The sequence below is a fragment of the Mobula birostris genome, chromosome 8, assembly GCF_030028105.1.
Source record: "Mobula birostris isolate sMobBir1 chromosome 8, sMobBir1.hap1, whole genome shotgun sequence".
In the NCBI taxonomy this organism is placed as follows: Eukaryota; Metazoa; Chordata; class Chondrichthyes; order Myliobatiformes; family Myliobatidae; genus Mobula; species Mobula birostris.
The window spans coordinates 8660423-8686482 of NC_092377.1; the positions used below are offsets into that span (position 1 = coordinate 8660423).

General features: G+C 42.5%; 1 protein-coding gene across 3 annotated transcripts in view; it reads left to right on the forward strand.

Moving 5' to 3' along the window:
- col12a1a (collagen, type XII, alpha 1a) overlaps positions 1-26060 on the forward strand; it is a 393755-nt gene that overhangs the window by 327390 nt on the left and 40305 nt on the right. For all 3 annotated transcript variants that reach the window (XM_072264772.1, XM_072264773.1, XM_072264774.1), the window contains 6 exons: positions 3370-3465; positions 10146-10199; positions 10778-10831; positions 12650-12703; positions 17632-17703; positions 19396-19431. In XM_072264772.1, the coding sequence (XP_072120873.1) occupies positions 3370-3465; positions 10146-10199; positions 10778-10831; positions 12650-12703; positions 17632-17703; positions 19396-19431 (366 nt within the window). The remainder of the gene's footprint in view (positions 1-3369; positions 3466-10145; positions 10200-10777; positions 10832-12649; positions 12704-17631; positions 17704-19395; positions 19432-26060) is intronic.

A 26060-nucleotide genomic window follows, 5' to 3' on the forward strand; every position in this document is an offset into this window, starting at 1 on the left:
GTGAAGTTCTCACGTTTCCCTCAAACATTTCACCTTTCACTCTTAAATCCTGGTTCTAGACTCATCCAACTTCAGTGGGAAAAGCATGCATTTTCCCTATTTATACCCCTCATATTTTTGTATACCTCTGTCAAACCTCCCCTCATTCTCCTATGCTCCAAGGAATAAGTTCCTAACAGTTTCCTATTACTCATATCCTCAAGTCCTGGCAACATCCTTGTAAATTTTCTCAATACTCTTTCAACCTGATTGATATTTTTCCTGTAGCTAGCCGACCAGAACTGGACATAGTACTGCAAATTAGGCCTCGCAATGTCTTATACAACTTCAGCATAACATCCCAACTTCTGTACTCAGTACATTGATTTATGAAGGCCAGTGTTCCAGAAGCTCTCTTCATGACCCTATCTACTTGTGATGCCAAGGAATTATATAGTTCCATGATTAGCACCAGCAATCAGGGATAAGTTACTAAGCAACATATTTTTTTACATGATCCATGGAGTGTAATCTGCAGTTAAGGCGCCTATCTTCCCCAGTCATTGAACCTAGAACTAAGATCAGGAGAAATGCCTTCACCCAGAATATGGTGAACCCTTTGAATTCTCTACCACAGAAGGCAGTGAAGATCAAATCACAAATTACACTCAGTAGCCACTTTATTAGAATACTCCTAAACCTAATAAAGGGGCCATTGGACATATGTTCATGGACTTCTGCTGTTGTAGCCCATCCACTTCAAGGCTTAACATGCCGTGTGTTCAGAGATGCTTTTCGGCACACCACTGCTATAATACGTGGTTATCTGAGTTACGGTTGTCTTCCTGTCAGCTTGAACCACTCTGGCCATTTTCCTGACCTCTCTGGTTAACAGGGCATTTTTACCCACAGAACTGCTGCTTACAGGATGATTTTCGTTTCTGACACCATTCTCTCTAAACTCTAGAGACTGTTGTGTGTGCAAAGCCCAGGAGATCAGCAGTTCCTTAAATACTCAGACCACCCCATCTGGCACCAACAATCATTCCATCCATGATCAAAGTCACTTAGATCACATTTCTTCCCCATTCTGATGTTTTGTCTGAACAATAACTGAACCTCTTGACCATGCCTGCGTGCTTTTATTCATTGAGATGCTGCCACATGATTGGCTGATTAAATATTTGCATTAACGAGCAGGTGTACGGATATACCTAATAAAGTGGCTCCTGAGTGTAGAACAGTACCGGCCCTTTGGCCCAGGATGTTGTGCCAACATTATAGCCTACTTCACGAGCAATATAACCCTGCCCTCCTACATAGCCCTCCATTTTATATCATGCATATGCCAGTCTAAGAGTTACTTAAATGTCTCTACCTCTACCAGCACCCCCTGTAGGGTGTTCCGCACACCCACCACTCTGTGTAAAAAGAACTTAACTCTGATATCCACCTGACACTTTCCTCCAATCACCCTAAAATTATGCCCCTTGTGTTAACCATTTCTGCCCTGGGAGAAAGTGGAAGTTCATCATCGGTTTCTCTTCACATCATCGGGAGAACAGAAGAACAAATTAATACCACGCTGCTGGAAGTGCCACTAATTAGATCATTGGTTGAGGCATTAGGCCAATCTAAGGCTGCTGTCTTCACTGGAGGCTGGAGGCCGAATACAGCTGTCCTGGGATTTGAAGCTCTGCGTATGTGTGTGCATATTTAGGTGGTGGGAGGGAGGAACGGGTCTTGTTTTGCTGTTGTTGTGCTCTGCGTTGTTCTGCCGAGCATTTTGGTGTGCTACGTTGGCACTGGATTGCGTGCTGACACTTTCCGGCTGCCCCGAGCACATCCTTGGTTGTTCACACAGACACATTTCACTGTAAGTTTCAATGTACTGAGGGGGGATCTCATTGAAACCTCTTGAATGTTGAAAGGCTAGTCAGAGGATGTTTCCTTGGGTCAAAGAGTCTTGGACCAGAGGGCACAGCCGCAAAATAGAGAGGCGTCCATTTAAAACAGAGATGAGGAGGAATTTCCTTGGTCGGAAGGTGGCGAATCTGTGGAATTCGTTGCCACAGGCAGCTGTGGAGGGCAAGACATTGGGTATATTTAAAGCAAAGGTAGATAAAAAGCAGAGGGCATGAAATGTTATGGGGAAAAGGCAGGAGAATGAGGTTGAGAGGGAAATGTGTGAGCCATGATGAAATGGCGGAGTAGACTCGATGGGCCGAATGGCCTGACTCTGCTTCAATATCTTATGGTCTTATGTGTAATAAATAAATCTGAATCTCTCTCAGTGAGATGTAAGAGATTTCACAATGCTGTCCAAAGGAAAGCCAGCTATTCCCTTTGGTGGCTAGGCTGATATTTATTCCCTAATTAAGTCATGAAAACAAAACAACCGTTTGCTTGTAGTAGAACAAGTTCAAGTTTATTGTCACTCAGCTGTCCACATGAATACCACTGAATGAGATAACATTCTTCTGGGCCATGGTGAACAACACAGTACATATAAACATTGCACACAACATTTAAAATTATATTACCATGAATAAACTAACAAAAAGTGATATTGTAGAAGATTGACAAATAGCATCAGCTGCATTTGTGACGCAAGTCAAAATGTACACAGTATTCTGGTGCTTCATACTTGACGTGGCAGGGAGTTCAGTAGTCTCACAGACTGGGAAAGAAACTATCTCCCATCTTAATAGTTTTGTTCTAATGCTACGGTACCTCTTACCTGGCGGTAGGGGGTCAAAGAGATTGTTGGATGGATGGGAAGGGATACTTGATGATGCTAAGGACCCTGTGTATGCTGCACTACTGATAAATATCTCGGAAGGGTGGAAGAGAGACCCTGCAGTCCCTGCAATCCTTAGTAGGGTCTTGCGCTTAGATGTCTTGAATTCCCATGCCGAGCGGTGATGCAGCTCTAGCTCTATGGTGCTCCTGTAAAGATTGGTTGGGAGGCCTTTCTTGCCTCAATCTACTCAGGAAGTGGAGGGAGATGCTGCTGGGCTCTCTTGACTAAAGAAGTGGCATTGAGGGACCAGGTGAAATCATCTGTGACGTGTACCCCCAGAAAATTGGTGCTCCTGAGTTTCTTTATGCATTTTCCAACAATATAAGCCAATCAGTGAACTCAACACAGATCATGGATTGATTCTGGTTAGCTGGTTCTGTTCTGCATTGATTGACATACTTTCCTCCTGAGCCATTAGAATTTCTATGCGCCTGATGGATAGCTGGGTGAAATTTATGCCTGTTTGCTTTGGATCAATTTATGCAATTATGTAATGGATACAGATGGCTGCAATAACAACAACAGATTTATTTTTATTTGCCATTCAGAATTCAAAAATAATAAAATTCTGGACTATCTTTCCACAGGGTCCATTAGGTCCTCGTGGTGAGCCAGGCCCTCCAGGTCCACAAGGGCTGCCAGGTCCTCAGGGTCCTAATGGACTGTCACTCCCAGGAGAACCAGTAAGTCTTCTTTCCTATTCCTACCTCATTTAGAGATTTTTGGCAGCTTATAATGTTGTGAACTGATTAAATCTGCATTATTGTATCAATGCCATTACTTGTAATAGAGTTTGCTTTCAAAACTCACCAGCCTTGGAAAGATATTACAATCTTTGTTGATGTCGCAAATGTTCAAATTGAAATATTGTCCAGAAATTCAAATGTGTGACTGCACATTTTTCTGTGATAAAATGTTGATAAAATGTAAATTTGCAATGAAAGTTGTGGATTTATCATGTGACTTGTGAAGACCACAATTTCAATTTTGGATTAGTTCATTTACATGGTGACTAATGGGTGAAGAATTACAACCATACACAGGGGCATTCAGAATCAGAACTAGCCTATCTACCATCAAAGATGTACAGTATATACAGAACAGTGCCAGAAAAAAGCCAGTAACATCATAAAGGATCCCACCCACCCTGCCCATGGACAGCTTGTTCCATTCCCATCAGAGAAGCAGCTGAGTAGTATCTACACCAGGGCTACCCGATTCAAAACTAGTTACTTCCCCCAAGCAATGAGGCTGATTAACACCCCCATTCACTAACCCACCCCTCCACAGCCCAACCATCACTACTTTATCATTTCCTGTCCCTCACCTTATATACACACTCCTGTGCCTGCCATCAGTTTGTGGACATACAATTAGTCTACATATAGAAGCTACCTTATGTATTTATATTTATTCTGTCTTTTTATTATTCTGTTCTTTACCTTATTATGTTTTTTTCTGTTCTGCTTTGGATCCAGAGTAACAGTTATTTCATTCTCCTTTACACTGGTGTACTGGAAATGACATTAAACAGTTTCGAACTTGAATATTATGTGAAATGTATTGTGTTACTGTAAGCTACAAAGAATACAGTACAGCACAGAATAGACCCTTCAATCCACAATGCTTTGAGAACTTTTAATGAACTCTAACGTCAATCTAACCATTCCCCGCTACATAGTCCTCCATTTTTCTATCAACCATGTGCCGAAATGCCGCTAATATATTTGCCTCTAACACCGCCCTGACAAGGTGTTTGACACACCCACCACTCTGTATAATGAACTTGCTGCTGACATCCCCCTGTGCTTTCCTCCACTCTCCTTAAGATTATGACCCCCCTTCTGTTAGCCATTTCCACCCTGGATAAAAGTCTCTGGCTGTCGACTCAATCCATGGATCTTATTCTCTTATTGTCCTGCAAACTCTATCAAGATATCTTTCATCCTCCTCTGCTCCAAAGAGAAAAGCCCTATTCTGTAGAAATCCTACCTACAATTATGTGTGTGTGTGTGTGTGTGTGTGTGTGTATGTGTGTCTATATATATATATATATATATATATATATATATATATACACACACACACATACACATATTCCAATTACACGTGAAGATGCACATATTCCAATCACATGTTAGAAAAAATATACAAATGTTTGTATATCTATCTATATGTATGTATAAATACACACACACACATACATATACACATCTATATATTCATACATATATACATCTATATACACACACACACACACACATATACAGGTCGACCTCACTAATTTGGCACTATTGGGACCTGAGGAGTGCCGGATTAGTAAAAATACCGAATTACAGAACGATCACATTAAGCATAATCAGTGCCGGATTATCGAAGGAACTGGATTACGGGTAGTCAGATTAGTGAAGGTCGGCCTGTGTATGTCTGTGTGTGTATGTGTGTGTATATGTGTGTGTGTATATGTGTGTGTGTGTATATGTGTGTGTGTGTATATGTATGTGTGTGTGTGTGTGTATGTGTATGTATATGTGTGTGTGTGTGTGTATGTATGTATGTATGTATAAGGTTGTGCAAAAAGAGAGCAAAATAGTGCAGTGGTGTACATGGACCGTTTGGAAATCTGATGGCCGAGGAGAAGATGCTCTGTACTTGCACTGGAGTTGCCAAAGAAGTTTGATTCCTCTGAAGTCCACCTGACTTAAAAGGGGATTTCCCCAACCAGAAACTGGCATGATGCCACCAGCCAAACTAAGATAGCTCAAAGTTCAAAGCAAATTTATTGTCAAATTACATATATGTCACCAGATACAACCCTGAAAGTCATTGTCATGTGGGCTTACGCAATAAATCCACAATGGAATAATAACCATAATAGAATCAATGAAAGACCGCACCAACCTGGGTGTTCAACCACTGTACAAAAGACAACAAATTGTGCAAATACAAAAATAAATAAATAATAAATACATAAATAAATAGATAGATAAGTGATAAATATTGAGGATGTGAGATGAAGAGTCCTTGAAAGTGAATCCATTGTTTCTGGAAAACTTTCAATGATGGGGCAAGTGAAGTTGAGTGACTATATCCCCTTTGGTTTAAGAGCTTGATGGTATAGGAGTAATAACTATTTCTGGACCTGGTGCTCTGAGTTCTGAGGTTCCTGTACCTTCTTCCTGATGGCAGCAGCGAGAAGAGAGCATGTCCTGGGTGGTGGGGATTTCTGATGATCTGCTTTCCTGCAACAATGCTTCATGTAGATGTGCTCAGTGGTGGGGAGGGATTTACCCGCAATGGATTGGACCATATCCAGAAATTTGTAGAGTTTTCCATTCAAGGGCATTGGTGTTTCCATACCAGGCTGCAATGCAGCCAGTCAAATCTGTCAAATCTCCCTTCATTCTGTATACCTCCAGGGAATACAGTCCTACCCTCATCTCCCTCTGGTGCTCCTCCCTGTCCCTTTCTTCCATGGTCTTCTACCCTCGCCTATCAGATTCCCCCTTCTCCAGCCCTTTATCTCTTTCACCAATCAACCTCCCACCTCTACTTCACCCCTTCCAGTTTCACCTATTACCTGCCACCTTGTTCTTCTTCCACCCCTCCCCCCACCTTCCTCCTCATCCTTTCTTTCCAGTCCTGATGAAGGGTCTCAACCCAAAATGTCAACTGTTCACTCTTTTCCATAGATGCTGCCTGGCCTGCTGCGTTCCTTCAGCATTCTGTGTGTGTTCCTCTGGATTTCCAGCATCTACAGAATTTCTTGTGTCACTCTTAACCTAGTCAACCTTTCCCTATGTACCTTGAATGTAGTGAGTTGCAAATAAATTTTAAAAGAAAGATTGACTTCAGGGTGGATTTTACAGTATGTCAAGTCTTCGCTCCATCCCCTGCAGAAGAAAAATGTTCTGCTGCCTTCGGCTTTTTAGCAACTTTGTAAGGTAGAGCTTGGCTGAGTCTTGTCTAATTTATCCCAGAGCTTCAGTTAATCTTTCAACAATCTGCTACTTCATCCATGGCTCTGCTCCATGGGCTTTGAGGCTTTAGTGAGACAAGATCTGTTGGCAATGAAAGACACAAGTGAGCCAAGCCAACAAGCTAATCTCAAAGATCAGAGCGGCTTATTCTGATTGCTAACTTCTCACAAGTGTAGCAATAATAAAGTTAGGTAGAGATTGACTGGCTTGCATAAAGTGACCATACACGTTAACTAGAATCAGGTTCAATTTCACTGGTATATGTCATGAAATCTGTTTTGCAGCAGAAATACATTGCAATGCATAATAATGAGCACTATAAGTTACAGTAATAAATAAATAAATACAAATAAATATGTGTGTGTAAAAATTAAGTTAAATAAGTGCTGCTAAAACAGAGGAAAAATAGTGAGGTAGTGTAGATGGGTTCATTGTCCACTCAGAAGAAGCTGTTCCTAAAGTATTGAGTGTGTACCTTCAGGCTTCTGCACCTCTTCCTTGATGGTAGCAATGAGAAAAGGGCATCTTCCGGCCAGTGGGGTTCCTTAATGATGGATGTTGCCTTTTTGAGACATTGCCTTTTGAAGATGTCCTGGATGCTGGGGAGGCTCATGCAGTGATGGAGCTGACTGAGTGTACAGCTTTCTGCATCTTTTCCTGACCTGTGCAGTGGCCCCTCCCTCCATACCAGACGATGATGCAAGCAGTCCTGAAATCAATCTTAAGAAATTTGATATACAACATTATTTTTAAAGGTCGTAATACTTATCTTTACCCCAGCATTATCAACCCTCCTTCTCTTTAAACAGAATCATTTCTAACAATCTGGAACAGATTTGTCTTTATACCAACTTTGGGATGTTACCATATGAGGCCATTTGAACAGGCAAGAATAGAATAAAGGGAATAGTGCATTCACAAGCAGAGAAGCTTTTTATCTGAGAAATCATAACAAGTAAGGTCAAAACATTATGGCCTCCACCATTTATTTTAAAGTACTCTTCCCACAACCTTCAGTATGGACTCACTTTAAAGGACTCTACAACACATCCTCAATATTTACATATCGGTTATTTATGTTATTATTTTGTTTGTATTTTTATTTGTACAGTTTGCCTTTTGCACATTGGTTGCTTGTCTGTCTTTGCTATGTGCAGTTTTTCATTGATTCTATTGTGTTTCTTTGTATTTACTATAAATGTGCAACTTGATCTATACTTTGCTCATTGGGTGTTTGATGTTTTCTTTGGACGGGCTCCATGGTAGTACTTTGTTTGATGGCTGTCTGCGGGCAGGGGAATCTCAGGGTTGTACACTGCATGCATTTGATAAGAAATGTACTTTGAATCTTTGAGTGACCGCCTGAAAACAAATCTCAGGGAAGTAAATGGTGACATATACAGGAAGTACTTTTCATAATAAATTTACTTTGAACTTTCAACTTTATAGAACGGATTATTTTAGTCTCCTCTACAATTCGAAATATTGAGTACAGGAGTTGGGGTGTTAATGTTGTAGATATTGGTAAGGCCAAATTTGGAGTACTGTGTGCAGTTCTGGTCACCTAGCTCCGGGAAAGATAGTGAATCAATAAGACTGAAACTGTAGAGAGAAAATTTACAAGGATGTTGTTGGATCTTGAGGACTTGATTTTTTGGGAAAAGTTGATTAGGTTAGGACGTTATTCTCTGGAGCATAGGAGAATGAGGGGAGATTGTATACAAAATTACGTGGGCATAGCTCGGGTAAATGCAAGCAGGCTTTTTCCACTACGAATGGGTGAGACTAGAACTAGAAGCCAGAGGTTAAGCGTGAAAGGTGAAATATTTAAGGGGAACATGAGGAGGAATTTCTTCAATCATTAAGTTCTTCACACAGAAAGTGGTGGCACCTGCTGCTGAGCTGGTGTTCGAGGCAGGTACATTAGGGACATTGAAGAGACTCTTAGGCACATGGATGATAGAAAAACAGAGGGTTATGTAGGAGGGAAGATCTTAGAGTAGGTTAAAATGTTGACATAGCATTTTACAACAAAAGCTGTACTTTTCAATGTCTCTTGTAAAGCAAGGCAGAATCAGGTTTAATATCACTGGCATACTCGATGTCATGAAATTTGTTGCTTTGTAGCAGCAGTACATTGCAATATAGAATAATAAAAAAATTACATTAAGAAGCTTATATCAAAAAAAAGAAAAGTAAAATACTTAAGCTGTGCAAAAAGGGAGGGAGACAAATACCGAGGTAGCGTTCATGGGTTCATTGTCCGTTCAGAAATCTGATGGCGGGGGGAAGCAGCACTCATACTGTAAGTATGATCATAGTTTAAATCATTATGTAAATAGAAGCAGCAAACTCGCATTTGGAAAGTGCCTTTAAGTTTGTAAACCATTGCCAGATGTTTCAAAATGATATGACAGAATGATAGTAGATAATATATTGACTGACTGCATGATTAGCAACTAAACAAAACTTATTATGTAGCCTTTATTAAATTGAATTATTTTTTTCTGATGATAAAATCCCAAGGCAGGATACAGAATATTAAAATTTGCATAAGGCATTTGGAAGCAATTTTAGAAGCAATTCTGGAAACAATAAGGCAATTCAGAGCTCTTATCTCCAAAACCCAGTGACAATACTGAAACATTTGGGATTGGGATTGGTATTGGTATTAGAATTGGTTTATTATTGTCATATGTACTGAGATAGAGTGAAAAGTTTGTCTTGCATAGTGTTCATACAGATCAGATCATTACACAGTCCTTCGAGGCAGAACAAGGTTAAACAAAAACAATACAGAATGACGTGTTACAGAGAAAGTGCAGTGCAGGTAGACAATAAGGTGCAAGATTATAATGAAGTAGATTGTGAACCAAAGAGTACATCTTATTGTAGAAGAGGTCTGCTTAAGAGAATGATAACAGTGGGATTGAATCTGCCCTTGAGCCTGGTGGTAAGTGCTTTCGGGTTTTTGTATCTTCTGCCTGATGGGAGACGGGAGAAGAGAGAGCGTCCTAGGTGGGTGGGGTCTTTGATCATGCTGGCTGCTTCACTGAGGCAGTGACAAGTGTAGGCAGAGTCCATTGAGGGGAGGCTGATTCCTGAGATGTGCTGAGTTGCTTGAGCAGTGTTGTGCTAAACTTTCATGATGAGAATTGTAATCTTAGTAAGAGGTTTAAAGGCAAGTCAAATAAGTGGATTGTAGATAGAGACCAGCCATGGTCAAACTGAATGAAGGGACAGATTTGATTGGGTGAATCTCATCCTTGTTAATTCTATCAAACCCCTTCCTATAGTGTTTACTAGTGGGAACACAGTGACTGTAAGGACCAATTCAGGGCGATTTTGTTTTTCTTACTGATGTGATTTTCTATCTGTAACAGGGACGTCCTGGAATGAAAGGAGACGCAGGTGAACCAGGGTTGGCAGGACGACCAGTGAGTATTTTCTATCTCTTCTTCATTTGGTCCTAATTATGCAAAAGCTGGTGAACCTGTAACACAGGACCACTGACAAAATAGAAGTACTTAGTAATCTTTGCATGAAGTTATTTCAAGTTAAGAACTTCTGTACGGCATAGATGGGTACAATAGTTCAGTACGCTCAACAGCCACAGTCTAAGTTATTGCTGAACTCTTACATCCACACATCCCCTAACATATTACAATCCATTGCAAAGCTGAGTTCATGAAACAGCTTGAAATGCATTGTACACAACATAGAGAGCACTAGAATATTTTAAATAAGTTTATTGACCACTCACTGTACACCTGTGAAGGTTGGAGGTGGAACAATACAAAGGGACCATATCCTCAGGAACTCAGTTTGTGATAAAAGGTGGTGTCAGTGTTTGAAGAAGGAAGGTATAATGCACTGTATTACTGTGTTTTGTACTTCTATAGTCTTATGCTTTATATCAGATGAATAATAGAGAGTACAGGAACTACTTTTTAAAAAAAAAAATTAGTGTTTACTTTACTGGCAAAGATTGACTGAAGCATTTGTTTGTTAATAGGGATTAACTGGCCGGTCCGGCCCAGCAGGTACACCAGGATCAGACGGCCCACGGGTACGTACCTCTGCAGTTCATTAAAAACACTCCGAATGTTAACTCGCTGTTCCAGATTATTTGTTGAAATCGTTACATAATGGGAGTGCTCAGATTTTCTCCAGGATTTAATCCAATTGGTAAGTGTAAGAGGCACTGACCAGGAAAGAAGAGACAGCCATGAGGCAAATAAGGGTCTCAGATTTCTTTATTTGCTCCTGCATCGTTTCTGCATCTGCACATTACTGCCAACATCCTAGGTGCTTCCAACACATCTGAACTTCTGGTCAAAGTAGATCTGAATGGTATTAATGATGGAAAGCTTAATCACTTCAATGCTAGTTTCTAGGCATCAATCAAGGGAGGCTGGGAAGAAGAGGGACTAAAGGAGTTGATTTATTACCTGCTTTTGAATGGGGCCATTTGGCTTCAAGAACAAGCTATGATGGGGTGGAGGGGACAGTGCGGGCCTATAGACCATCAGACCATTAGATACAGGAGCTGAATTAGGCCATTCGGCCCATCGAATCAGCTCTGCCATTTCATCATGGCTGATCCATTTTTCCTCTCAACCCCAGTCTCCTGCCTTCTCTCTGTATCCCTTCATGCCCCGAGTAATCAAGAATCTATCAACCTCTGCCTTAAATGCACCCAAATATCTTGGCCTCCAAAGCTGCCTGCAGCGATGAATTCCACAGATTCATATTGTTAAAGAAATTCCTCCTCATCTCTGTTCTAAAAGTATGCCCCTCTACTCTGAGGCTATGTCTTCTGGTCATAGACTCCCCCACAATAGGAAGTATCTGCTCCACGTCCACTCTATCGAGAGGTGGAGTGTAGAGTTTTTGCTAGCTGCTGGCTGTGCAGAACCTACTCTCTCCCTAGTACTATGGAGGTTGCAAAGAAAAGAGTGTCAGGACCATTACAGAGCTGCTGAGTGAGCCTCCAGATGGCCATGGATCAAGAAGTGTTACCCGTGGATCAGTGCTGCTGGAACACATGCCAGGGTCTGATCAACCATGGCTGAGTCGCATGGGCGATGGTTTCTGATGGTGAAAGACCCTAAACCCCCGATGACCCTAGGTTGCATCACTGAAGTTGTATCCCAACACATCCTAGGATGTATCTCAGCATCATGAAGAAGTGTTGTTGCTCTGATTTTGATTGGGTCTGTATGCCAGCAATCTACAGTTGGCCTTCGTAGTTCCCACTGAAGTAATAGATTTACTAAACCTATCTAAGTATGTGTCCACCTGCTAACTGACCCTGTCTGCCTAAGTCTATCCCTTTCCTTTGTCTTGGGTAATTAGACAAGTAGCTATAAGATCCAATACAATTCTTCAAAAAAATCGTGGTTCTTTTTAATGTATATCCAATTTCACCAAAAAAATAAATTTTTGTGCCTTTACTAAATACAGGATTATGAGGGTTGTAGATAGAGTAAATACAAGCAGGCTTTTTCTGCTGAGGTTGGGTGAAAGGAGAACTAGAGATCATGGGTTAAGGGTGAAGGGTGAAATTTTTAGGGGCAACTTCTTCACTCAGAGGGTGGTGCGTATGTGGACCGAGCCACCAGCAGAAGTTGTGGATCTGGGTTTCATTGCTAAATTTAAGAGAAACTTGGATAAGTACATGGATGGGAAGTGGGTGGAGGGTGATTCTCCAGGAGCGGGTTGATGAGTTAGGCAGAAAAACAGTTCGGCATGGACTAAATGAGCCGAAGGACCTGTTTCTGTGCTGTAATGCCCTGTGACTCTACTTTTAGTGGGTACTTGATGCTAAAATGGTGAAAGATCTTATTTTGGTATTATTCAAATTATATATATTTCTATTCCTTAGGGCTTCCCAGGTAAAGACGGACCAATTGGTCCACGTGGACCACCAGGGCCAATCGTAAGTCATGCCTTAAGAATTAACTACAGTTGTTTAGTGTCTTTACATTACACACTGACAATGTGGCTCACATTAAAACATTTCATGTTGTAATGAACAGTTAGCCAAGTGTGTCTGCCTTACCTCAATCCATCCATGTAAATCCACAGCACATACCTCTACGTACATTGGAGACATACGGTGAATTGTTTTGGTGAAAAGTAAGTCAAAACAAAGTCGCAGATGCTGAAAATATGAAACAAAAACAGGAAGTGCTGGAAAACCTCAGCAGGTCAGGCGGCATCTGGATTTGTGAAAGGAAAATCATGTCTGACGAATCTGATAGAATTTTTTGAGGATGTAACTAGTAGAGTGGATAGGGGAGAACCAGTGGATGTGGTATATTTGGATTTTCAAAAGGCTTTTGACAAGGTCCCACACAGGAGATTAGTGTGCAAACTTAAAGCACATGGTATTGGGGGTAAGGTATTGGTGTGGATGGAGAATTGGTTAGCAGACAGGAAGCAAAGAGTGGGAATAAACGGGACCTTTTCAGAATGGCAGGCGGTGACTAGTGGGGTACCGCAAGGCTCAGTGCTGGGACCCCAGTTGTTTACAATATATATTAATGACTTGGATGAGGGAATTAAATGCAGCATCTCCAAGTTTGCGGATGACACGAAGCTGGGTGGCAGTGTTAGCTGTGAGGAGGATGCTAAGAGGATGCAGAGTGACTTGGATAGGTTGGGTGAGTGGGCAAATTCATGGCAGATGCAATTTAATGTGGATAAATGTGAAGTTATCCACTTTGGTAGCAAAAATAGGAAAACAGATTATTATCTGAATGATGGCTGATTAGGAAAAGGGGAGGTGCAACGAGACCTGGGTGTCATTATACACCAGTCATTGAAAGTGGGCATGCAGGTACAGCAGGCGGTGAAAAAGGCGAATGGTATGCTGGCATTTATAGCGAGAGGATTCGAGTACAGGAGCAGGGAGGTACTACTGCAGTTGTACAAGGCCTTGGTGAGACCGCACCTGGAGTATTGTGTGCAGTTTTGGTCCCCTAATCTGAGGAAAGACATCCTTGCCATAGAGGGAGTATAAAGAAGGTTCACCAAATTGATTCCTGGGATGGCAGGACTTTCATATGAAGAAAGACTGGATGAACTGGGCTTGTACTTGTTGGAATTTAGAAGATTGAGGGGGGATCTGATTGAAACGTATAAAATCCTAAAGGGATTGGACAGGCTAGATGCAGGAAGATTGTTCCTGATGTTGGGGAAGTCCAGAACAAGGGGTCACAGTTTGAGGATAAAGAGGAAGCCTTTTAGGACTGAGATTAGGAAAAACTTCTTCACTCAGAGAGTGGTGAATCTGAGGAATTCTCTGCCACAGGAAGCAGTTGAGGCCAGTACATTGGCTATATTTAAGAGGGAGTTAGATGTGGCCCTTGTGGCTACGGGGGTCAGGGGGTATGGAGGGAAGGCTGGTGCAGGGTTCTGAGTTGGATGATCAGCCATGATCATAATAAGTGGCGGTGCAGGCTCGAAGGGCCGAATGGCCTACTCCTGCACCTATTTTCTATGTTTCTATGTTTCATCCATAGAAGGTGAAGCTGTGTTTCTGATCAAAGATTGTTCATGTGATTGGCAGTAGAGAAGTTCGTCCAGGCAGTTCAGAATGTGGCAGTGAGCAACGAGTAGAATAAATGGTTGTAGTACTTCACCAAAAGCAGAATTTCCCAGTGGCCAAACATTTTAATTCTATTTCCTATTCCCATTCTGATATGTGGGTCCTTGGCTGCCTCTTGTGCCAAGATGAGGCCACCCTCAGGGTGGAGGAGTAACACCTTATATTCTGTCTGGATAGCCTCTGTCCTGATGGCATGAATAATGATTTCTCCTTCCAGTTAAAAAAAATCCCCCCTCCCCTCTTCTTCTATTTCCCATGCTGGCCTCTTACCTCCTCACTTGCCAGCCACTTCCCCCTGGGTCCTTTTCTCCTTCTCTTTCTCCTATGGTCCACTCTCCTTTGCCTTCAGATTCCTCCTCCTACAACCCTTTACCTTTCCCACCCACCTGGCTTCACCTATCACGTGCTAGCTATCCTCCTTGTCCTCCCCCCTATCGTTTTACTCAGGCAACTTCCCCCTTCCTTTGCAGTCCTGATGAAGGGTCTGGGCCCTAAATGTCGACTGTTTACTCTTTTCCATAGATGCTGCCTGGCCTGCTGAGTTCCTCCAGCATTTTGTGTGTGTTGTTTGATGGTATTTCAAAATTGTTTAATATCATTCCCTGTACATAAGTGTAAAGGAAACACTTGTTTCCTTTGGATCTGATGCAGCAGAAAATATAAACAACAGAATAATAATACCAAAAACACAGTAAGTATAAATCCATGAGATAGCTTATATACACAGATTAATTATATGTCCATAAAATGAGACCAGACACAGGAGTGTTTGTACTTACCGTGACTGACAGGAAATGATAAAGTAGTGGTGGCTGGGGGTATGGAAGAGTGAGTTAGTGGGTGGAGGTGTTGACCAGCCTTACTGCTTGGGGAAAGGAACTTCTTGAGTCTGGTGGTTCTGGCATGGATGCTACACGACCATTTCTTTGATGGAAGTGAGATAAACAGTCCATGAGCAGGGTGGGTGGGAGCCTTCATGATGTTACTGCCCCTGTCCAGTATCTCTCTGTGTACCTGTCCTTGATGGCAGGTAGGCTGGCACCAGGGATGCATTGGGCAGTTTTGAATACCCATTGGAGAACCTTTCTGTCTGCCACATTGTAGCTTCCGTACCAAGCAGTGATGCAGTTTGTTAGGATGCTCTCTACTGCCTACCTATAGAATGATGTGAGTATGGATGTGCAAAGTCAAACTGTCTTCAGCCTCCTCAGGAAATGGAGGTAGTTTGTGAGGACAATGGTCTGGAAACTTTTCCTTGTGCCATACTGTGGGTGAATCCACACCAGTTTTATTTAACACCAAGGGAATAAACGATCCTCTAGCATTCTCAAAATCCAGTGCATGTGTTGATATCAGGAATTCTGAATCTTGTTCGGAAATTTGCATATGAAATAAGTGGGATTGCTAAAGGCGGCTTGGCTCTCAGATAGTGCAATTTGCTGTTGGAGCTGGAAGAGTCAATGGAAAAACCTGTGTAGTACTGGTGGGAGAGTGAGGAATCTGGGCACGGGAATGCTGGTGCACCATGCACTTCTGTCAGGAAATGGTACCACCCACCACACACACAAAGAGGTAAAGAACATAGGACATATAGAACTGTACGGTACAGGCCTTTTGGCCCACAGTGTGGTGCTGTGCTTTTAACCTACTCCACAATCAATCTAATCTTTCTCTCTGACACAGCCCAAAACCCTCCACTTCTCTTTCATCTATGTACATATCTAAGAGTCTGTTTAACGTCCTTATTGTCTCAGATTCTTCCACCACCCCCTGCAGCGTAGAAAATAAACTACATGATCCAATTTCCAGGGAAGTATGTTGATCCACTGTTGACCTCCTATCTTCTACCTTAGAACATTTCAATACAGGCCCTTTGGCCATGATGTTGTGCTGTCCCTTAACCTGCTCCAAGATTAATCTAACCTTTCCCTCCTACAAACCCCTCCACTTTTCTTACATCCATGTGGATATCTAAGAGTCCCTTAAACGTCCGTCATGTATCAGCCTCTACCAAAGAAAACAAGCTAATTTTTCAAAGTGTGAACTTGGACACATCTTCACCGCTGCTCTCCTCAGGAATAGTCCAGGTAGGGCCGACACTTTAAGTAATGCAGGAGCAGGCCTTCAACCTCTGATTGCTTCCAGATGGAAGCCAATTTCCTTTTCATTAATGTCCATAAAATGCCTCGCTGCTTGGTAGAATCTCGAACACAGTAAGTCTACAGAAAAAAAAGAAGTTTTGAGCATATCATACCGCTGGAAGAACTCAGCAGATAAGGCAGTATCTGTGGAGGCAGAGGGATGGTTAATATTTTGGGTTGAAGCCCTACCATTTCTCTTTGCTCTGGGTTACTCCATCTGCAGTCTTTCTCTGGTATCTATATAGAATATCCTGACTGAACCAATCTGCCAAGCAAAATCCATGATTAACCATTCTGTACCACATTATTCCCACGGCTCTCAATTAAACCTCAAATATCTATTCAATTTTCCATTAAGAAATGCAGCCAGCTATGCCTCACTAGACCCTCTATGATCTGATAATAAATTTTGAAAGTAAAAGTCAAATTGTATTTACCATATACTGCCCTGAGATTTATTTTTGTGTTGACATTTACAGGAAAGTAAAGAGATACAATGGAACGTGTTAAAAACTGTACATAAACAGAGACTAATGGACAACATATGTGCAAAAGAAGATAACGTTGTGGAAATTTAATAATAAATAAATAATACTGAGAGCATGAGTTGTAGAGTCCTTGAAAGTGAGTCTGTAGCTTGTGGGTTCAGTTCAGTGTTGAGGTGAGTGAAGTTATCCATGCCCATTCAGGAGGCTGATGGTTGTAGGGTAGTTACTGCTCCTCTACCTGGTGCTCTGGTGCTGTGGGACTGAGGTTCCAGTATCTCCTGCCTGATCGTAGTAGTGAGAAGAGAGCATGGCCTGGATAGTGAGGTTCTTTGATGATGAATGCTCCTTTCTTGTGGCAGCACCCCTTGTAGATCTGCTCAATGAAGGGGTGGGCTTTGCCTGTGATGGACTGGGCTTTATCTACCACTCTCTGTAGACGTTTCCATTCCTGGGCATTGGAGTGTCCATACCGGACCGTGATGCTATCAGTTAGGATAATCTTTAAATCTGTGATTTTGCTGTTCATAACTTCACATTCTAGTTACTTGCACATACTCAACTACCTTGAACAGAGCAACCATCTTCATTCCAGACTGCTAAAGTTCACTGCTTCTTTGTATTTCAGGGAACTCCAGGTAACCAAGGTCCCCCTGGTCAACCTGGTATTCAAGGAAAGCAAGGTGTCACAGGAGTGCCGGTAAGTGGTCCTCTTAAGTAATTCAATATCCTGGCCCAGACTAAGCCTAACTCATTTGCAGCAGACTTGCTATATAGGAACTGTGAATCTTCTGTCTTCAACAACTTTACTCAAATTCTATGCTTAAAGTGGAGACCTAAGCATAGGTAACATCTTAGAAACATCCCAGAGCTCTCTGTACTTGTAGCAGACAGACATGAAAGAATTATTGATTTAGTCTTTTCTTGTGTCAAGTGGCAAGAGATTGAACTTAACACGGAGTTCAAGATATTCTGTGGACATTCAGATATTTGTTGTGTGTTCAGAAGACAAAGGAACAGAATTGGGTCATTTAGATAATTGAGTCTGCTCTGCCAATCCATCATGGCTGATTCATTTTCCCTTTCAACCCCATTCTCCTGCCTTCTCCCACTAACCTCTGTGGTATTTTATTTGAAATTCTCAAGGTCCCTGCTGAGATTTAAACATTTTCTAATATGCATTTCTACCCAATTAAATATTTAGCCATAATTCTGTGATTATAATGATTTAAAAGCTTAATATTTAATGTTAAGTACAATAAAGGGGAAATCATTTTGAAATAGAACATTAAACCTGATCTGTTCAAATAGTTAAATATTCTCCATGTATTTTCACTGCCTGGTATTTCATTCTGGGTGTTAGCTTTAGATTTCTATATATGTGGAAATGTTGGACCAATTCACTAAAGACTCCACTCCGATACTGAAAATAATTCCAAAGCCTTTATGATTCTCGCCTTTCACAGTTTCAACATGTGTGTGTGTGTGTGTGTGTGTGTGTGTGTGTGTTTTCAAACTGTTTCAAGTTATTCTTGGTAGCTTGACATGGTTGGATCATTGCACTCTTTTCCAGGGAAGGTGGGTCTTGTATGAAAGTGGCAGTTTGCACCTGAACTGGAAGGGAACTAATATCCTAGTGGGAAGGTTTGCTAATGCTGCACGGTGGGGTTTAAATTAGAGTTGCAGGGGAATGGGAACCAGAGGTTATGGAAACAGACGTTGGTAATACCTCATTCGAAGTCAGGAATCAAAAGGTTGAGCATGTTGTGACTAGTGTCCTGAGCTGCATATATTTCAATGCAAGAAGTATCATAGGAAAGGTGGATGAGCTCAAGGCATGGATCAACACCTGGAATTATGATATTGTAACCATTAGTGAGACTTGGTTGCAGGAGGGCAGGGCTGGCAGCTCAATATTCTGGAATTCCATTGCTTTAGACAAGACAAGCCGGGAGGGATTAAAGGAGGAGGGGTGGCATTATTAGTTGGGGAAAATATCATGGCAGTGCTCAACAGGACAGTCTGGAGAACTTGTCTAGTGAGATGTTGTGGGTGGAAGTGAGGAATCAGAAAGGTATGACCACATTAATGGGGCTATATTATAGACCATCTAATAGTCCACAGGATTTAGATGAACAAGTTTGAAGAGAAATCGCAGACAGTCTAAGAGTCTCTTAAATTTCCCTAATGTATCTGCCTGTACCACTACCCCTAGCAGCGTGTTCCACGGATCCACCACTCTCAGTGTAAAAAATCTACCTCCGACATCCCTTCTATACTTTCTTCCCAATTATGCCCCACCGTATTAGCCATCTCTGCTCTGGCTGTCCTCTCTATGTTTCCTCTGTACCTCATATAATGACCTTCAAATGAGTTTCTCTTTGACTTTCAGGGAAAAATGGGACCAAAGGGCGATAAAGGCGACCGGGTAAGTGCCAACTGAGTATTGTAACTCAAACATTTAAATTGCAACATCTTGAAAGCTGACTGCTCATTTCTACTGAGTCTGCTGCAGCGTCTGACACAGGTTTATGAGTGGAGTACCTCAGAATGTGGTTATGGGCAATATCTTAATGAAAAGGATAGGCTGGGATGAGCTGTAAGCTTAAACATTGTGTTGCTTCATCACAAGAGCTATTGAAAGCCATATGTTAATAGTTGTTATTAGTCCCAACACCGATCAGAATCAGAATTATTATCTCCGGCATGTGACGTGGAGATAACTTAGCAGCAGCAGTTCAATGCAATTCATAATATATAGAAGAAAAAAAACAAAATAATAATAATAATAATAAATAAATTACAGTATATGTATATTGAAGAGATTAAAAATTGTGCAAAAAACTGAAATACTATATATTAAAAAAGTGTGGTAGTGTCCAAGGGTTCAATGTCCATTTAGGAATCGGATGGCAGAGGGGAAGAAGCTGTTCCTGAATCGCTGAGTGTGTGCCTTCAGGTTTCTGTACCTCCTGCCTGATGGCAACAGTGAGAAAATGGCATGCCCTGGGTGCTGGAGGTCCTTAATAATGGACGCTGCCTTTCTGAGACACCACCCCCTGAAGATGTCCTGGGTACTTTGTAGGCTAGTACCCAAGATGGAGCCGACTAAATTTACAACCCTCTGCAGCTTCTTTCGGTCCTGTGCAGTAGCTCCCCCATACCAGACAGTGATGCATCCTGTCACAATGTTCTCCACGGTACATCTATAGAAGTTTTTGAGTGCATTTGTTGACATACCAAATCTCCTCAAACTCCTAATGAAGTATAGCCACTGTCTTGCCTTCTTTATAGCTACGTCAATAGGTTGGGATCCGAATGGAGCGTCCAGTGAGGGGAGCACCTCTGGTGAAGGGGCTTGTCATGTCCATTCCGGGGCAGCTCACCCACCTTTGGTTCTCACTCATGTGCAGCTCTCATCTATGTCTCCAAGTAAGCGGTTTGCATGCAATAGTGCCCACATCCCTGTAAACCGCTTTGACAGGCACGCTAAACCAGGTGAGGGTAGCCGGCAGGCCTCATACCCCAGTGAGATGGGGACATGCCTGTCCTAGCACGTGAAGTCAGCCTGGTAGACTGGGTGGATCACATCTCGAGTGAGACCCAATGGCCAGGAATGTGGTGCTGCAATGCTCCATGCAAAGCAAAGAGCAGGACAAGACACAGGAGACGTCATGGGCATCCACTGCAAGCAAGGAAAACACCAGTTAGTGACTCTTGTTTGTACCACTGGCCTCAGACTCCTGAGGTCTGGAGAATGGAACTGCTGCAGTGCATCGGCCTTTCAATGTTAAAAACCCTCCCACACAGGTTCCCTTGACATCCGTGTGGTAACACACTAATCACAGCCTCTCACCTCTTCTCCTCTCCTGCCCTCTGCTTTTCCACATCTCACCTCCCAGCTTCTTACTTCATCCCTCCCTCCACCTACCTGACTTCACCTATCATCTTCTAGCATCTCCTCCTTCCACTCCCGCCACCTTCTCCTTCTAGATTTTCCCCTTTCCTCTCCAGTCCGGATGAAGGGTCTCAGCCCAAAATGTTGACTGTTCCTCCAGCACTTTGTACGTGTTGCTCTGGACTTCCAGCATCTGCAAAATCTCTCGTGTTTATAATCACAGCTGTTTTCTGTTTGTCAGCTGGTCACTCTATTTTCCCTCAGTGAGAGAAAGCCTTTGCTGCCAGGTTAAAAATTTGAAACTTGCTGTCCCAAAGCAGTTCAGAATGCTTTTACTAGAAGAAAACACATAAACTGAATGGCAGCTCAACAATGTCTCAAAATTATTAGGGGCAAGTAAAGAACATTAACTTTGCTGATGTCCCTACACCTCGTTAATAAATTTGAGAAATAGTGTCAGCATTAAGTAATTTCCCAGATCTCCCAAGCAGGCTTTGAAATCTCAACCACTGACTCAGGGACAAAAGCGAAGTAAATCAGGGATAAAACCAAATGTTTATCCACGGCAAAATTCATCTCCCAAGATGAATAATTCCACAGTAAAAAGATTCAAGGATCAAGATCGTTTAATGTAATTTCCCGTACACAAGTGGAGAATGAAATAATTGTTACTCCAGATCTGATGCAGCACAAAAAACAATAAGATAAAAATCATATTAATAATAAAAACACAATAAATACATATACATAAGATAGCAAAGTAGTGGTGGTGGGGGATGAAGTGGCTTAGTGGGTGGAGGTATTGATCAGCCTTACTGCTTGGAGAAAGTAACTGTTTTTGAAGCTTTGCATCTCTTGGTAATTGTGAATGCTTATTTAAGGTCATGGCCTTGTACAACTTAGCCCATTATGTCCTTTGCCCGTCTACCTGGTTTGCTAGCATTAGGACCACATTCTGCTGTGTTGTGTCTGTTTAAACGTTTGCTGAAATGTAGTAGTTCAAGTTCAAGTTTAATCATCATTCAACCATACACAAATACAGCCCAATGAAATAGTGTTTCTCCGGGGCCAAGGTGCAAAACACAGTACCAACAGCACACAGCACAAGGCACATATAGCACAGACAAGGCGGCAAGTAAACATAAAGTCAGGCAAAAAAAATGTACTGTATAACCCAAGTCCCTGAGTGACATATCTGAAAATTGATGGCTTCTGGATGTGATCGAACAGCAGAGGGCAGCACTGATGGGACCAGCTCCCAGCTGAGTGTGGATGCATTGCTACACTGCCACTGGCATCTCTTCTCCTGAACTGCTGCAACAAGCAAGCCCACTACAACCGAGGCCATACAGCTTCCCCGCTGTCCCTTGCGCCAGTAAAGAAGGGGAAACAGATTTACAGGATTTTACATTACCAAAGTCCAACAGGGTCTTGCGATCACAAGAGAAGCATCAAAGACTTTCACTTGCTGTTAGACTACACCAGGCTTTTGCACACCGACTCCAACTCCTGTAGCAGGCAGTAACAAGGACCGCACCCAGCCCCTCCACGATCGAGCAGCTCACTGATGAGGTTGACCTGCAGTACCATAAGTTCTTAACGTTCAGCATTGTCCTACTATCATTCGAGCCTGCACCGCCATTTATTATGATCATAGCTGATCATCCAACTCAGAACCCCGCCCCAGCCTTCCCTCCATACCCCCTGATCCCCGTAGCCACAAGGGCCATATTTAACTCCCTCTTAAATATAGCCAATGAACTGGCCTCAACTGTTTCCTGTGGCAGAGAATTCCACAGATTCACCACTCTCTGTGTGAAGAAGTTTTTCCTAATCTCGGTCCTAAAAGGCTTCCCCTCTATCCTCAAACTGTGGCCCCTCGTTCTGGACTTCCCCAACATCGGGAACAATCTTCCTGCATCTAGCCTGTCCAATCCCTTTAGGATCTTATACGTTTCAATCAGATCCCCCCTCAATCTTCTAAATTCCAACGAGTACAAGCCCAGTTCATCCAGTCTTTCTTCATACAAAAGTCCTGCCATCCCAGGAATCAATCTGGTGAACCTTCTTCGTACTCCCTCTATGGCAAGGATGTCTTTCCTCAGATTAGGGGACCAAAACTGCACACAATACTCCAGGTGTGGTCTCACCAAGGTCTTGTACAACTGCAGTAGTACCTCCCTGCTCCTGTACTCGAATCCTCTCGCTATAAATGCCAGCATACCATTCGCCTTTTTCACCGCCTGCTGTACCTGCATGCCCACTTTCAATGACTGGTGTATAATGACACCCAGGTCTTGTTGCACCTCCCCTTTTCCTAATCGGCCACCATTCAGATAATAATCTGTTTTCCTATTTTTGCCACCAAAGTGGATAACTTCACATTTATCCACATTAAATTGCATCTGCCATGAATTTGCCCACTCACCCAACCTATCCAAGTCACCCTGCATCCTCTTAGCATCCTCCTCACAGCTAACACTGCCACCCAGCTTTGTGTCATCCGCAAACTTGGAGATGCTGCATTTAATTCCCTCATCCAAGTCATTAATATATATTGTAAACAACTGGGGTCCCAGCACTGAGCCTTGCGGTACCCCACTAGTCACCGCCTGCCATTCTGAAAAGGTCCTGTTTATTCCCACTCTTTGCTTCCTGTCTGCTAACCAATTCTCCACCCACACCAATACCTTACCCCCAATACCGTGTGCTTTAAGTTTGCACACTAATCTCCTGTGTGGGACCTTGTCAAAAGCCTTTTGAAAATCCAAATATACCACATCCACTGGTTCTCCCCTATCCACTCTACTAGTTACATCCAGAAAAAATTCTATGAGATTCGTCAGACATGATTTTCCTTTCACAAATCCATGCTGACTTTGTCTGATCATTTCACCGCTTTCCAAATGTGCTGTTATCACATCCTTGATAACTGACTCCAGCAGTTTCCCCACCACCGACGTTAGGCTAACCGGTCTATAATTCCCCGGTTTCTCTCTCCCTCCTTTTTTAAAAAGTGGAGTTACATTAGTCACCCTCCAATCCTCAGGAACTAGTCCAGAATCTAACGAGTTTTGAAAAATTATCACTAATGCATCCACTATTTCTTGGGCTACTTCCTTAAGCACTCTAGGATGCAGACCATCTGGCCCTGGGGATTTATCTGCCTTCAATCCCTTCAATCTACCTAACACCACTTCCCTACTAACATGTATTTCGCTCAGTTCCTCCATCTCACTGGACCCTCTGTCCCCTACTATTTTTGGAAGATAATTTATGTCCTCCTTAGTGAAGACAGAACCAAAGTAATTATTCAATTGGTCTGCCATGTCCTTGCTCCCCATAATCAATTCACCTGTTTCTGTCTGCAGGGGACCTACATTTGTCTTTACCAGTCTTTTCCTTTTTACATATCTATAAAAGCTTTTACAGTCAGTTTTTATGTTCCCTGCCAGTTTTCTGTCATAATCTTTTTTCCCCTTCCTAATTAAGCCCTTTGTCCTCCTCTGCTGAACTCTGAATTTCTCCCAGTCCTCAGGTGAGCCACTTTCTATGGCTAATTTGTATGCTGCTTCTTTGGAATTGATACTATCCCTAATTTCTCTTGTCAGCCACGGGTGCACTACCTTCCTTGATTTATTCTTTTGCCAAACTGGGATGAACAATTGTTGTAGTTCATCCATGCGATCTTTAAATGCTTGCCATTGCATATCCACCGTCAATCCTTTAAGTGACATTTGCCAGTCTATCTTAGCTAATTCACGTCTCATACCTTCAAAGTTAGCCCTCTTTAAGTTCAGAACCTTTGTTTCTGAATTAAATCTGTCACTCTCCATCTTAATGAAGAATTCCACCATATTATGGTCACTCTTACCCAAGGGGCCTCTCACGACAAGATTGCTAATTAACCCTTCCTCATTGCTCAAAACCCAGTCCAGAATAGCCTGCTCTCTAGTTGGTTCCTCGACATGTTGGTTCAAAAAACCATCCCGCATACATTCCAAGAAATCCTCTTCCTCAGCACCTTTACCAATTTGGTTCACCCAATCTACATGTAGATTGAAGTCACCCATTATAACTGCTGTTCCTTTATTGCACACATTTCTAATTTCCTGTTTAATACTATCTCCGACCTCACTACTACTGTTAGGTGGCCTGTACACAACTCCCACCAGTGTCTTCTGCCCCTTAGTGTTACGCAGCTCTACCCATATGGATTCCACATCTTCCCGGCTTATGTCCTTCCTTTCTATTGCGTTAATCTCTTCTTTAACCAGCAACACCACCCCACCTCCCCTTCCTTCATGTCTATCCTTCCTGAATATTGAATATCCCTGAACGTTGAGCTCCCATCCCTGGTCACCCTGGATCCATGTCTCTGTGATCCCAACTATATCATAATCATTAATAACAATCTGCACTTTCAATTCATCCACCTTATTACGAATGCTCCTTGCATTGACACACAAAGCCTTCAGGCGCTCTTTTACAACTCTCTTAGCCCTTATACAATTATGCTGAAAAGTGGCCCTTCATAAAGAAGATGTTTGAAGAAGACAAAAACACCTTGGGTTGGCCCCAGAGAAACTACTGCACCCGATCGCACTGCTCGCTCATTGGAAATTGGAAGAAGTGCGCAATCTTATGGGTTGTATCTGATTCCATCATCTCCAGTGACCAGTCGCAATCTGTGTAAATGAAGAAGTTGCCCTCAGATTCGATTTAGCTCTCACCTTAAACCTGTGCTCTTGTTTATTGATATCCCTGTCATGGGATAAAGGATTTTGACTACCCTCCCTACTTGTGCCAGTCATGGCAGAACACTGACAAAGAACATGAAGGCACATTACCGGCCATTTGGCCAACAAAACTCTGTTGAATCTAACCTACTCTAAGGTCAATCTCACCTACGTAGCCCTGCATCACCAACATGCCTATCTAAGATTTCTTAAATACCCCTATGGTATCTGCCTCTACCACCATCCCTGGCAGGACATTCCACCCACGCCAATCTGTAAGCGGAGCAGAATCACCCTTCACCACAAGGCATTCAACCTCTGCCGGTGCTGGGGCGCTCTTCAGCACAAAGTCACACCCCAGAGACCCCTGACAGCCGCCCTATAAATTAAAGTTATGCCCCTTTGTATCAGTCATCGCCT